Consider the following 15125-nt stretch of genomic DNA (forward strand, 5'->3'; position numbering starts at 1 on the left):
TCAGTTCTCTCATCTGTAAAATTAGATATTAATGACAGTACCTGTCTCATTAGACTATTAAGAGGATAAATAAGGTTGCACATGTAAAGCCTTTATCACAGTGTCTGGTACATGTTATTAGGCAATGTGATACATATATGAGTCAGGAATGAATGGATTCATTCATTTGTTTATTTTGGGGTAAGGACATAAAGGCATGAATTATTTTTATTGGCCATTTTTGTTTTGTTTTGTTTTATAGTGATTAAAAAAATAATTGAGTGGCTACTATTCAGAGATCATGACTTCCTTTCCCTTTTAGCTTTAACTCTGTGTCAGCCAGCAGAATTTTCCTGACAGGTATTCCAGCAGACTTCTTCCAAGAGACCGTTTCTGAAACTGCATGCCTATACGTGGTCTTACTTTCCCTTCTTTCCCTTCAGGTGTTGTCAATATTTTTCTTTGTGAGGAGAGAAAAGCATTGATTTCTCAAGTGTATTAATTCTCCAAGTAGTTTTATTTTATAGGAGACACTTAGGATTTGCAAGGAATAGACGTGTATTCAAATGGAGAAAGTCATGAGTATTAAACCGAAGCAGTTGGGGAAGAGGAATTGCAAGGCAAGAGGGCAGTGGCTCACCTCCCTTCCCTTCCCTGACACTCCATTCTCCCCTCCAAGGTGAGGACTGGATAAGGATGTGGAATCTACAATGGACTGGGAGAGACTGGATAAGCTGAGATATGAACTTTCCAAACTTCACACCAAGGAGCCCCGCCGAGTCTTTACAGGACACACCAGCTGTTCCCACCGAGAAAGGAAACAAAACTTTTTTGTTTGTTTCTTTCTTTCAGGATACCTCCCTCTGTGGAATCCCCTCTTCTGCATCGTCTTTCACTCCTCTTTCATCAGGTCACAAATGCCACTATTCCATCCTTAGTTCTTTGTCCAAAATTGCCATTTTCACTCTGAGTTGGCATCTACGATGATGCTCACACTATCTGTTGTTCCAGAGTGGTCCTTCACATCAACAAAATGTCCACTCTGGGGTACTTGTACTGGTGGATTTTGATTTGATTGAAATAACTCACACTAGGGTCTGAATAATAGACTTAAGGGCATAGTGGTGGTGGGGAACCTTCCATGAAGTTATTGCCACTATCATTTTTTTAAGACAGATGATTCCTCTGTGTACGTATGAAGAAGACTTCTTGGTGCTTGCTTTTTTGTTTGTTTGTTTGTTTTTTGTTGTTGTTTTTGTTTGGTGTAGGGGTCAGAAACACAATTGGATACAGGCGAGGCGGGGCAGGCCGCATAACTGGGTTAAACAGGCGGAGTTAACAATGGGAGGGTAGAGGCTGTGATGACCTGGAGAGGGACATTTACGTTAAACAAGAACAGCTGGAGCTACATGTAGGCAGCTCATGAGCTGCCTTTACATATGAGGCTTGTTATTTTACAGAACACCCTCACTGCCTCTCCTACATGGACTGTTGAGGAAAATGCATGGGATCTGCATTGTTTTGTGGCCCATGGCTCTATTGGATCCATCCCCACCACCTCTACCAGTGTCCTGTACCCGCACCCCACAAGGTACAGAAGGAAAAGAGATTATTTCCAGAAAGAGACAGAATTTTAAGGGAATCCACCCTGTACTTATCACATATGTTTCTCCCAATTACTCTTTCTCAGATTTTTATCCAATATTGCAGAATCAAAATTTTCTATGTTAGTGCAAAACTTATAAGCCTTTACACCTATTCAGAGAAATAACAGAAATGACAGGCCTAGAGCAGTGGCTCATGCCTGTAGTCCCAGCACTTTGAGAGGCCAAGGCAGGTGGATCACTTGAGCCCAGGATTTCAAGACCGGCCTGGGCAATATGGGGAAACCCCATCTCTACAAAAAATGCAAAACTTAGCTGGTTGTGGTGACATGTGCCTGTAGTCCCAGCTACTCAGGAGGCCATGGTGGGAGATGAGCTTTGGGAAGTTGAGACTGCAGTGAGCCAAGATTTCACTACCACTGCACTCCAGCCTGGGTGACAGAGTAAGACCCTGTCTCAAAAAAAAAAAAAAAAAAAAAAAAGAATGACGATCTTGGAACTTTGGCATAATAAATTCAAATTAAAATATTTGAAAATAAAATTTCAGCACAATATCCATTTCTACCGCAGTTCTTTGTCTTATTTGTAAAAATCACATAAACAACCTGGTGTTTCCAGTACCTTACCAAATTATCCAGTATATTTCAATATCCCCATTTCTTAACTGCCTTATAATTATTGCTTGATTTATTAAACAGAAGACTGATTGAATCGAGAATCGTTGATTTTTCTATGCCAAAAAATGTTGACTTCTATTAAAGCATATTCTATGCAAGACTTAATGTAAACTGAATTTCAAGAAAGTGCAGAAGTAGGAGTATATGGGTTTATTGTGAACTTTTATTTGTGAAGCTGCTGAGATTGTTTCATAATCCAGCAAAGTAATCAGTTCCAAATTAGTGTTCAGGTTAGATAATGATAACTTAAACATATCTCGCCCTATTTGTAAACATAAGCACTCTTTTCCATTCCAGAGTTTTCAGAAAAACGCACACATTAAGAAGTGTAGGGTTAAACCTAATTTTAATTGTACTTTCTATCCTATTGATATCATAGGCAGGGTAAATGAAGGGAAAGGAAATAATAGTCGCCTTTGCTTTCTTCTTTTGGAAGAAACATATACAAACTAGAAGGTAATCAACCACCTTTAATGAACCCAAATATTAATATTTTAATGTGTGCAACAAAGCCTGGAAAAAGCAAGAATCATATTAAAATTAGGGGGGGGGAACCCAAAAGATAAAAAAAAATGTAAATAATATTCTTGGGTAGTAGGAAATAATTAAGACCACAAATTTTTTTATAAACCTATCAATTTTACATTTTAGTTGTAGCTCCACAATCATCACAGAATTATAGCTAGCTCTTAACTAATCAAATAACTGATTAGACAGAATACAGTAGAGATGAAACAATTCTTAAATGTTCTTGACCTTTTTTCTGATACATTTGTGTCCTTCACAAATACAACATATACGTATATCTTCAGTTTTCCTGAGAAGTTCCAATTATATCTACTCTTATCTCTAAAATTAACTTAATTAAACTTGTAAGCACATTTAATTTTGTGTCCTTATAAAAATTTAGCATAGAAGATTGTTATTTAAGCAGAAAAATACCCAAATATGTTTTGAGATTTGGAATAAAAGGTATACCACCAAATCCAGAAAGTACTGGAATCTCACCTGTGAAGACACAGACCCATTGGTCTGGTAGAGATTACATTAATATTCACATTGATCTCTTGCCTGGGTAGCCTGAAATCAAACTAGGTTCTAGCTTATGTCCTCTCTGGGAATACCGATCAAATCGTGAGCGTGTTACCTGAGCCAGTGCCATCCACGTGGGCCGCCCTGGCTTTGGTGCATCTCCCCTTCTTGCTCTCTGCTGATGCAGCGCCATTCCCCCAGGCTGCCCCTCTGGTGAGAAGCCTCAGTGCACATTCTCTGTTGAGTTTAAAGGAAGGTTGTGAGGAGAAATAAGTCAAATTAATAGCACATGTTAGAAATCACCAAGCCGCCAATGTCGAGATTTTCCTATTAACGGTAACACAGGTCCATCACAGCGGATGCTAGAGTGCAGGAAACAGTTCAAATAAGAGGGAAACAGTTTTGTTGGCAGCAATGTAAGAGTAAATGGAGTTACCATTTGTTGAATTATTACTGAGTCATGCCCTGGGCTAAGTCTTTTACTTGTATTATCTCATTTAATCCTCATAAGACGGATAAAAGAGAAGTATACTGACAATCTCTTATTTTACAGATGAGAAAACTGAGGCACAGAGAGATGAAGTGATTTGTCCCAACAAATAGCGAGAAATAATAGATTTAAATAGCATCTGACTAGCAGACCTAAACTGCTTAACGTATGTCTTAAAATTTGGTCCAACGAAGTATGTGCTTTTTTTTTTTTTTTTTTTTAAATATCATAGAACTGGAAGATTTCGGAATTCTCTTAACCCCAAATCTTAATTACAAACCAAAGCAACCATTGATATCTGTTTTCTAGGATTCGTGCGATGTGTAATAGTTTGGTCACCAATTTCAATTTCAAAATTATACACCTCCACACATTTTGATGAAGGCTGGACATTCAAAACTCAATATACTGTCAGTTATTCTACCACCATATTTTTAAACTTAATTCATCATTGGGCTTTTAGTGAAACAACAGAGTAATAGCTATAATTTATTAAGGACTTATTACTGTGGGTTAGGACCTGTGCTTAATATTTTACAGCCAGTATTTTAAATTAAATTCTCAAAAATAAGCATAATCATTTCCATTTTACAGATGAAAAAAGAGAGATTCAGAGATTAAGCAATTTACTCCAAATTCATGCATTATTAATATGGTGGACCCAAGATTCAAACCCAGGTGTACCTGAATATGAAAGCCATGAACTGCAGTGTGGGATGCTATCTTGTGGCTCTGGTTAAGACCTGGTTCAGGTAGGTGACCAGGTCTCTCACTCATGATGTTCTCACAGATCTGAGGATTGTGAGAATGCCTAAGATTGCTTTGTGCCCTTGTGAAAACAAAAGCATCCAGAAATCACAGGACAGAATTATAGCATGTGTAGTGCTCTGCATTCTTCAAGCCTAACATTCTTCAGAGGCAAGAGGAGCACAGAGCCAATACTAACTCTGCCTTGCCCCATGGCTTTTCAGGTACCCAAGATTTGGAAGTAGCTTCATGTGTTCATCAAGAGACGTTGGTGGTTAACTGTTGGCCCAGAAGCCTAATTATGATGAAAGTGGGCTTCCAGGCCTCAACAAGTTTTCTTTCACAGTAGGTGCCCTGAGGAGAAAGGAGGGGTTTTGGGTATGGACTTATTGTTTGAGCCTGCCATGCAGGTGCAGGTGCCTGCTGCAAAACAATGAACTCCATTGATGGCGATGCCTGGCCCTGCACATGCCAAAGCCAACGCATATTGCTCTAGGCAGGTATGGGAGTCAACAGTGAGGCATACCCAGGTGGGGGTTCAGGATCTCAAATGGCCTCCTCCTCAGAGCTGACAGAATTAATCATGGCCACGCTGGAGAGCAGACTACCTACAATATATTGAAAAACTGATCTGTGAGTTAGGACAGGTACACCAGCGTCAAAGCTCTGGCACTGGGGCAGATGCATCTATTTTCAGAAGGTTCTCCACAAATGGAGAACTGTTTGTCTTAAAGGTGGAAAATTACATGTATTTTACTATTTTAAAGAAGGTATATCTGAATTGCCTTTCCTGCAAAAGAGGAAAAGGAACCCTGTGAACATCTTTGGATTTCTTCCTTTCTTTCTTTCTTTTTTGAGATGGAATCTCACTCTGTTGCCCAGGCTGGAGTGCAGTGGTGCCATCTTGGCTCACTTCGGCCTCTGCCTTGCAGTTCAAGTGATTGTCCTGCCTCAGCTTCCCGAGTAGCTGGGACTACAGGCACACACCACCACGCCCAGCTAATTTTTGTATTTGTAGTAGAGGCAGGGTTTCACCATGTTGGCAAGGATGTTCTCCATCTCTTGACCTCATGATCTGCCCGCTTCAACCTCCCAAAGTGCTGGGATTACAGGTGTGAGCCACCATGCCCAGCCTATTTCTTTCTTTTTTGTTTTCTGAGGAAATAAATATAGGTAAGAGGGTAAAATGTATCTTAAAAAAAATTTCTGTGATTTTTCAACGAGGAATTGTTAAGTGCCTTATTTCACATGGCTAAGCTTCATCTTCAGACTTGACACTTTTGCAAATCAAAAGCTTATAAGCAGAGGCCGCAGACACGGAAATACATCCAGCCAACTAGAAAGGGGCGGGGTGTAGGAGTGTAGTCCAGTCTTGCTTTGAAACACTCTTGAGAGAAAGATCACTTATGAAACACTTACGAAGCTCGTATAATCTGGCACTACACAGTGTCTTGACATCAGTTTTTCAGGCTTCTTGAATTCCAACTTAGGGAAGATAGTTCACTTTTAAGCAGGAGCCAAGATGGACCATTTTCATTTTCTGATAAAATCTTATTAACAACAACTATGCCAGCACCAGGATTTGCACTGGGGACACAAGAGTAAGCAAAATCGGCCCAAGCTTTTTTTTTCCTTGGCTCAGGGCAGGGCTTCTAATGACTGTTTCCTGGTTAAGTAGAATCTGAGAGCAACTCGAGTTCAATAGAAATAAATGAGGCAAGTGATGACAAATGCCCCAAGGAGAGCCAAAATTTGTGGGTGAATTACTAAAACTCTTGAGACCTCCGTATCTTCATCTACGAAAAGGAAACAATAAGACCCACCTTAAAATTTGTTGTGGGGAATTAAATGAGATCATATATTATGCCTGGTACGGTCGGGCATGGTGGCTCACGCTTATAATCCCAGCACTTTGGGAGGCCAAGGTGGGTGGATCACCTGAGGTCGGGAGTTTGAGACCAGCCTGACCAACATGGAGAAACCCCATCTCTACTAAAAAAAAAAAATTATCTGGGCGTAGTGGCGCATGCCTGTAATCCCACCTACTCGAGAGGCTGAGGCAGGAGAATCACTTGAACCTGGGAGGCGGAGGTTGCGGTGAGCCAAGATCATGCCATTGCACTGCAGCCTGGGCAATTAGAGCAAAACTCGGTCTCAAAAAGAAAAAAAGAAAGAAAAAAATATGCCTGGTACATAATAGACCAGAAACGATGCTAAACATTGTCGTGATCAGTTTGGGATCTCTCTCCTCTTGACCTTTTTATAGATGAATTTATGGACAGCCCCATAGATTGAGGCCACACTTAGTGCCCCTAAGGTTCTAATTTCAAAGGGGATAAAAACAGACTGCAGCTTCTGAAAATTCTCACACTCCTGTCTGATTAACACCATATTCCAGCCTTCCTTCCTCCAGTGCACCTTCATCAGGCATCACCTCCACATCACACTGCATTAGTTTTCTCTTTCTTTGCGCAACAGGGATAGAGGGATAGAGGACAGGGAGGGTTTCCCCTTTTCTGATTTCCAAGATCATCGTCATTCTCAGTCCCTGCTGAGGGAGCAGGCTTGTCATTCGGGGAGATTTGAAAATCAACCCTAGGGCTTGGCTTGCCAGCATGGATGTGTGGGCAGCAGCCAATCTGAGAAACAATCTGGACATCACATTGGCCAAGAAAAGGGGATGTCCCTCTGGGAAATATGCCTGGCTCTGTTTGTACTGGCTTTCAGAGAACTCTTCTGACCTGACATGGTGCTAACTTGGTATTGTGGGAAAGTCCGTCTGACCACTGGCTTCCTGCAGTTGCCTTTTGATTATGCCAAAGGAGGGACCTAAGAAGCAGTGTGCAGATATGGTCTCCAGGGAGAGATGAGATCCCTCCTTCTGTCAGCACGAGCACCCACCTCCCCTTGTTTGGATGAGAGAAGAGGAGACCAGGGAAGAATTTAACCCAATCCTGGGAATGTTGCATGCTCAAACTAAAAGTTAGGTTTTTCACTTCTTGACTTAACCTAAAATATAGGCGCTGGCCCTCCAGTTGGCTGCCATGGGACAAAGGTTGTTTTTCTGGCTAGGGCCAAAAAGAGTGGAATCTCAGCACAGAGTAAAATTTAACTTTGGTTTTTTTGTTTGTTTGTTTTTTCCCTCTTATTACACCTTTGACCCCAAACCACACTCCTCCTTCCCTCTCTGCCTCTTTTTCTCACCAACTTCCTGATCAGTCTTCTCAAGCTGCAGCCGTGAAACTAGAAATCTATTCCATGCCTTTGACTTATTGGCATTCCCATGATTATTGGTTAATCTTACAAGAATTAAATGAGTTTTCCTTGGCAGGAGCAGAGAGGAGGAGCAGGTTTTAGGGGGGGAAAAGCGAAGTTTATAGTGTTAAATTACCTTGGCCTTATCTGACTGCTTTGAACACTCACTCCCCTCTTCACTCTCCTCTCCCCTTCCCTCCCCAGTGCTTGATAGGATGCAAATTCTGGTTCTCCAGAGTATCCCAGCTGATCTCTCCCTCTGCCTGGTTCCTTCTCACTGACAGAAGGGGAGTTAGAGAACTCGTACACATCGAAGTATGAATGACACTAGTCACTAATCTCTTGTCCCCATCCTTTCCACTGTCCCCGAGGTGTTTTCTTGGGCTGACTTCATTTAATTTCAGGATCAGATAATGACACTCTGTAGAAGGTAAGAGTTAAGGACTGGCAATATGGCATAGAAAGACATGAGTTACAGAGCCAGATAGATTTGGGCTTGTTCTAGCCTTGTGTATTTTGGGCAAGTTAACTAACCACTCTGAGCTCTGATATCCCCATTAATAGAGTAGAGATAATATACCTTTGCAAAAATATAATATATGTAAAGCATCTAGCTTGGTGCCACATAGCAGATACTTAGATACTTAATTATCAATGTGATCATCATTATTGGGCTGCTCTGTCTCCTTCTGAGTGCAGTTTTAGGTGGGGGATGATTGTTAAGGAAGGCTACAATATTGGGAGGTATTATTACCACAGCTGCCTTGACCTCCCCATTCGTTTTGTGTCCTGAGGCTCCCTCTGAGGAAATCCGGCAGCCCAAGAAGATGATGAGGGAGAAGCCAGCAGAGGGAATGTGCTGCTTGGCTTGGAGCCACCACCAAGTGGTGACCGGCTTGGTCACCCAGGGACATATGGGTTTTATTCACCCGAGGAGACCAGAGGCACAGTGGTCCGAGGCTCTCGGATAATGAGCAAAATTAGCTGCTCTCTGCTGATGTTGGGGACTTTCTTTCTGAGGGGTTCCCAGCTTCTCTGGTGACCCCCACTTCCACAGGCCACCATTTTCTTTCTATGCCAGTGATTCTCAATACTGGCTTCACATTAGAATCTCATAAAGGAGTGGGCCTGGCTAATAGTAACAGCTCCCCAGGTGAATCAAATGTGCAGAGTTGAGAATCACTGTTTGAGACCCAGCCTGAGCTTTTTGGAGCTTCTCCTGCAGAGGCAAACTTGGGTTTTTGGTTGTGCTGTTCTCCCCCGGGTGGATCCCAAATGATTACTGAAGCTTAATGTAAGTATTTATGTTGCTTAACTTGTGGCATCCTTTAAAACCATGTATTGATTTACTTTTAAAGGTAGACACTCCTTATTCCAACAAGCACAGCCTAATATGGCATGGTCATATTGCTCAGGTAGTATATTTCTTGCTTCCAATTTAAGAAAAAGGAAGAAGAAAGTCATTAAGTTCTTTTCTGGAACAACAGCAGAGAGTAATCTAGAGTATTAAATATATCTTGATGAGGAGAAGTCGAGGAAACCTTCCTAGATGACTCTTCTATTTCTCTGAACTGGTCAGTTAGCCCGGACCAAAAGCCTCACACATAATGATGGACACCTTGTCTCCCATGAGGCCTCCATTGTCTAAGCTGCTCTTTGTGAAAAAGCAGATGCTCTCCAATCCACACACCTGTGACCAGAAGCCTGAACACTAATGATTGACCAAGTTCCTACTCTCATTGCAAAGATGAAGCTGTGACATCCCCCAATTTTTGGGAAACTCTATTTTACTCTAAAGAACTAATGTGAAAGTTACTGTAGGCACAGTAAGTATAAAGAAAAACTGAACTTGATAACACTGTTGATAGCTTGATAACACTGTTGAAGCTTACCTGGAAGGTTTGGGTCATCCATTAGTGTAAAATACTGAATTTCTATCACATGGAAGACTGATGTAACTTAGGCTCAAGGAAACACAAGTTGGACTAAGGGTTAGAATGGAAGACACATTTCCACTGAGTATTCGGGAGACCCTTTTGCTGGCTGAAGATGGAATGAATGAGATCACACCATAGCATCTGTTCAGCAATCAGTAGCTTGAAGGTCAGAATGGTGAGTGCCAAAAGGGGAGCACCTGGATTACTGGTTACACCCGAGACATTCACCTGGCCAATCAAAAGTTAATTAGTTTGATTGAGTGTTCCACATGTATGCTTATTTCAAAACATCATATTGGCCAGGCACGGTGGCTAACACCTGTAACGCCAGCACTTTGGGAGGCTAAAGAGGGCAGATCACTTGAGCCCAGGGGTTTGAGACCAGCCTGGCCAACATAGCAAAACTCTCTCTCTACTAAAAATACAAAAATTAGTCTGGCATGGTGGCACATGCCTGTAATCCCAGGTACTTGGGAGGCTGAGGCATGAGAATCGATTGAACCCAGGAGGCAGAAGTTGCAGTGAGCTGAGATCACGCCATTGCACTCCAGCCTGGGCAACAGAGCAAGACTCTATTTAAAAAAACTTATTGTACACAATAAATATATATAATTTTTATATATTATAAAAATTTATTCAAGCATTCTATCTTCATGGTTCAATATATATCAGAAACTTGAAAGGTTTTAGAGATTCATATATGAATAAATTATGGTACTTAGCTCACAGACACACTTAAGCGAAATGAATAACAATACAGTATCAAATAGAGACCTAAAAAAAGTGAAAAGGGGAAAGGGCAATACATTCTCTTGGGGCAATTCAGTTTGGGCAATGTAGGGGTAAAGTAGGGCATCAGGCCTGAACGCAGCTTCTAGAAGGAGTTGGCATTTGAGCTAGGCCTTTAAGAACAGATAATATTTTGCCATGTGGGGACAAAGAAGGGCATTTTAGTTGGTGGTAAAAAGTGATGCACAGCATTGGAGTGTGGAAGTGTCCTTATGTTCTGAGAAGAATGTGTTGTGTGTTGACTTCTCTAGTAAACACAAGAGGTACATGAAGGCAGTGGGAGGGGGGGAAGATATCTAGCAATCTTTAAACTCCAACCAAGGTATATAAATGCATCTTATTGGATTTTTTTCTACATAATTATTTTTATTTTTAATATCCAGAATGTGTCATATAAGGGCCAGAACGTCCTCCTGGACTCAATTTTATAAATTCTCGATTGGTTGGTGAGGCCAATAGAGATACTTTTTCTTGTCTCATTTGGTTTCTGGGAAAGCTTCGTTCAGGTCCTCAGTGGTCGTCTGATCAAATGGAATTAAGTTCCTCATCTTCTCCAGCTGTTTCTCATATTCTCCAGTCCTGGCCTTTGAGAGAGACATCCACTCAGCACAAGTTTTCACATCTTCTTTTTCTTCAGCATCCACCTGGGCAGTATATTTATCCTCTGGTACAGGAAACTTCAGGGCATTAAACTTCTTCTCAAAGTCATCCACCAAGCCTGCCTTGGCCACATTGGCCTTGTAGTAAGTCCAGTCAATAGCTGGTGGATTCTCGGGTAAAATAGCCAATCTGGAGGTGAGAGTCTCATTCCAGGATGTCAGGGAATTAGCAATGACCTTTTGGTTTCGGGATATGATCTCCCAAGAAGTTACCCAGTCAATGATTTTTAGAGTAAGTTTTTGCCCAGCCATTTTGGGATCCTTCACCGACCCCAGCGGCCCATAGTCCACAGCAGCACCTAGCTGCTCTTCCTGGATTTTTTAGGGCAGTTGTGGCTATGTATTAAAATTTGGACTTTATGCTTCAGGAATGGGGAACAATCACAGGTTTTGGAGAGTAGAGGAAGCCGTAATCTAGAAAAATAATGGAATTGCTTGGTATAGGGCACCACCAAAGCTTAACTGTCTCTGTGATAGTGATTTCTCCCTCACCCTCTGCACTTTTCCCCATAGTGAATTTTCCCAGGCCCATTGTTTTCCAACTTAGAGTCTTTAGATTCCTTGTAGATTCATGAAGATGGAAATCAGGGATTCATGAAGTATTTTCAACATTGCAATAAGCTTAAATAAATTACGCACTGACTATCACTATCACAGAGATGGTTAAGCTTTGGTGGTGCCCTATACCAAGCAATTCCATTATTTTTCTAGATTATGGCTTCCTCTACTTTCCCTGTGCTTATTCCCCATTCCTGAAGCACAAAGTTCAAATTTTAATATATGGCCACAACTGCCCTAAAAAACCCCAATAAGATGCATGTATTTACTTTGGTTGGAGTTTAAAGCTTTGCAGGCTGTCTTCCAACCCACTGTTCACATATACCTCATACATCCACTGGAGAAGTCAACACACAACACACGTTCTTCTCAGAACACAAGGACATTTCCACACTCCAATGCTGTGCATCACTTTTTACCACCACTTAAAAGGTTAGCACCAACCTTTTCATCGAAGCAAAAGGACACTTGCTTTAGTTACAACTCTTCAGTAAGGGCCCCTAGCCACCAACTTTGGGAAGGTCTTCCTCTTAGGGAGCTTACATGGTATAGGATTTATAGGTATGGGCTTTAGAGGCAGACAGGCTTGAGTTTGAATATTGGCTGCCACTTATGAGCTATGTGATGTTGGACAACTTATTTAATCTCTGTAAGCCTCACTTTCTGTGGTTAACTCATAGGATATATTGTATATCTGTTGTATATGTCAGTATACTCTTAACTCATAGAATATATTGTATATCTGTCAATTACACACTTATATTGTATAACCTATCTTATTATGTAAGTATAGAGTGTTGCCTGCCTATAGAAATTAAAAATGCCGCTAGGTAAATCACAATCTTTTATGTGTCCATCAGCATCATTGGCCACTATTGGTCCTTCCTATTTGGGGTCTCCACTGAAGGTCTTTGAGGTAGGCTGCTTCTAGCATTCAGATGGCCACACTCTTGGCTCTCCAGTTTGCTGCTGTGTCTGCTGATAACTGTATCTGAGTGCCTCTGAGCTCCCCAGTGATATCCCCAGTGCCTTGCTGAACAGATATCCTGAGGGTGGCTGCTTGCATCTGTCTTGCAGAGGCCAGAGGGAAACGCTCTCAATGCCATTTTCCACCCAGCTCATTAGTCAACTTCAGGACTTCAAAAGATATGCTCTGTTTGACTCTGCTGTTCTCTATACCTGACACATATACAAATGTGTTCAATGCATACTTCCTATGCTTCCTCATGGCTTTGGAAGCCCTACTCGAGACTCAGTGGTTTTATGCTTTTTAGTCTACATTGCCTAAGAGAACTGATACAGAGGCTAAGCAAAGCGGTGGTAGATATGGATGTCATTTAATATTACAGTCATACGGCAAGTCTGAAAATGGTCTTGTCAAAGTTAGTGGTGTGGCCTAAATGGCCACATAAGTCTGTCTTGAAAATGATTTGAATTTTCACTTTCTTTTATTCAGTTGAGTCCTAGGAATATAGACACATGGACAGCACGTATCCAGCACTGTTCGTTGTACGGTGCTGGGTAAACATAAAATGATTCTCTTTGGATAGCTGCCCATATACTTTACTGTTCATGTGCACTTTCCAACCTTTCAGTGCTGGAAAAACATAAAAACGTCAGGAAGTCTCACCTGAACAAGCTTTCTTGGGCAGATTTTTGGCAGGTAATGCTTCCTGTTACATAGGAAATGCTTTTAAGCTTAGCTTCATTTATAGTACTTTGGTTTGCCTACGAAGCTATGAATTCTGTTTGGTTGCTAGTAACAAATCTTAGAAAGCAAAACAAACAACAGCCACAATGACAAAATGGTGGCTTGAAGACATTGGGGGTTTATTTTTGTCTCATGTAAAACACATTTGGAGATGGGCACTCAGGCTGAGGCCGTGAAAGACTTAAGGCCTTTCTAGCTTTGTGCTCCTCCATTCGTACGACTTTTTTTTTTTTTTTTTTGTGACAGGGTCTTGCTCTGTTGTTCAAGCTGGAGTGCAGTGGCACAATCAGATCTCCCTGGCTCAAGTTCAAGTGACCCTCCCACCTCAGCCTCCCAAGTAGCTGGGACTACAGGCTTCTGCCACCATACCCCACTAATTTTTGCATTTCTTTTAGAGACAGGGTTTCATCATGTTGCCTAGGCTGGTCTTGAACTCCTGGGTTCAAGTGATCCACCTGCCTTGTCCTCCCAAAGTGCTGGGATTACAGGTGTGAGCCACCATGCCCAGCCCTAGGGTATAACTCCTATCCTCCTGCTCTCAAGGTGACTGCTGGTATGCCAGCAATCATGTCCATGTTCAGACAGGAAAAACTGGGTGAGTAAAAGGCAAAAATAAATGTGCCAATTTTTGTTTTAAGAGATATTTGGGGAGTCCTTCTCTCGTTTATACTCCTATCACATTACTCATAATACAGTCACGTGACATCCCCCAACTGCAAGGGAGGTTGGATACATATTTGGATAAGCCCATTTCCTCCTTTAGTAAAACTGATGTTTGTTCACAAGGAGACAATGGCCATTGGGTAAGCAAGTAGCAGCCCCTGGCACATCTACCTTTAATCCTAGCTAGACTTTTTACTTATCCTTGGTTAAAAAGTCTTAAGGGGAATCTTAAGACTTAACCTTCTAACCATAAGCAGATTTGAAATACTTTTCTAATAATGAAGAGCTAATTAATTATTTCCAAATCTACAACACTGTATTTGAGAAGACTTCCCTTATTTGGTTTTCACTATCCCCTAAGCACTTGGAATCTTAAACCTATGGGGTCTCTTGTATTAATTTGTTCTCTTGTACATGTTCAGTGAAAGTTTTGTGATGTTTTGATCTTATTTTAGGGAAGAAGGACATTTGGATGGAAGAGAACATGGAAACTCTAGGCTCCAAGCACAATGCCTTAAATTGTTTTATTGCCTTCTTATAATGGTTGCAATGAGTTAGGTAGTAGGAAGGAAACAAATAATACAACCTGTGACAAAAACTCCAGGGTGGTATAGTGCAGGGTTTTTCAGTTATCTTTAGTGGTAAAATTGTGTCTTCAAATGAAATTATACTGAGGACATTTAACTATACAAAAGAGATAAAAAGCTGACTTTCTCTAGTTGAAGTAAGACTGGAGGACACCTCCACTCTTTTCACCCACTCCCTATCTCCTTCCTGATCCTTGGGGTGCAAGACCACAGAGAGAAAATTTGAAAATCATCATTTCATTAGGTATTTGTCTCAGCTCTGCCGTTAGCTGGCTCTGTGACCGTCGACAAATTACTTGCCTTCTCTGGCCCCCAGGTTTCTGATGTAAAAGACAGAAGGGTTGGGTCAGTTGATCCTGAAAAGTCCATCTAGCCCATGTTTCTAGGATTTTCCTGGCTACCAGTGTGTACATAGTCAGCTTCTAGTGATGAGTGTT

General features: G+C 41.4%; 1 protein-coding gene across 1 annotated transcript; it reads right to left on the reverse strand.

The window, feature by feature from the left end:
- Nucleotides 1-10928: 10928 nt before the first annotated feature.
- Nucleotides 10929-11421, reverse strand: LOC100458685 (ATP synthase subunit d, mitochondrial-like). The gene has a single exon (XM_054519592.2). It carries the CDS (start codon nucleotides 11419-11421, stop codon nucleotides 10987-10989), a length of 435 nt encoding a protein of 144 aa, XP_054375567.2. The 3' UTR covers nucleotides 10929-10986.
- Between the last annotated feature and the right edge of the window lie 3704 nt (nucleotides 11422-15125).

Source organism: Pongo abelii, chromosome 13 (genome assembly GCF_028885655.2).
Source record: "Pongo abelii isolate AG06213 chromosome 13, NHGRI_mPonAbe1-v2.0_pri, whole genome shotgun sequence".
Classification (NCBI taxonomy): domain Eukaryota; kingdom Metazoa; phylum Chordata; class Mammalia; order Primates; family Hominidae; genus Pongo; species Pongo abelii.

What these genes read in the sequence shown, in the direction of transcription:
- LOC100458685 (XM_054519592.2), bottom strand. Translation starts at nt 11,421, where the DNA reads ATGGCTGGGCAAAAACTTACTCTAAAAATCATTGACTGGGTAACTTCT.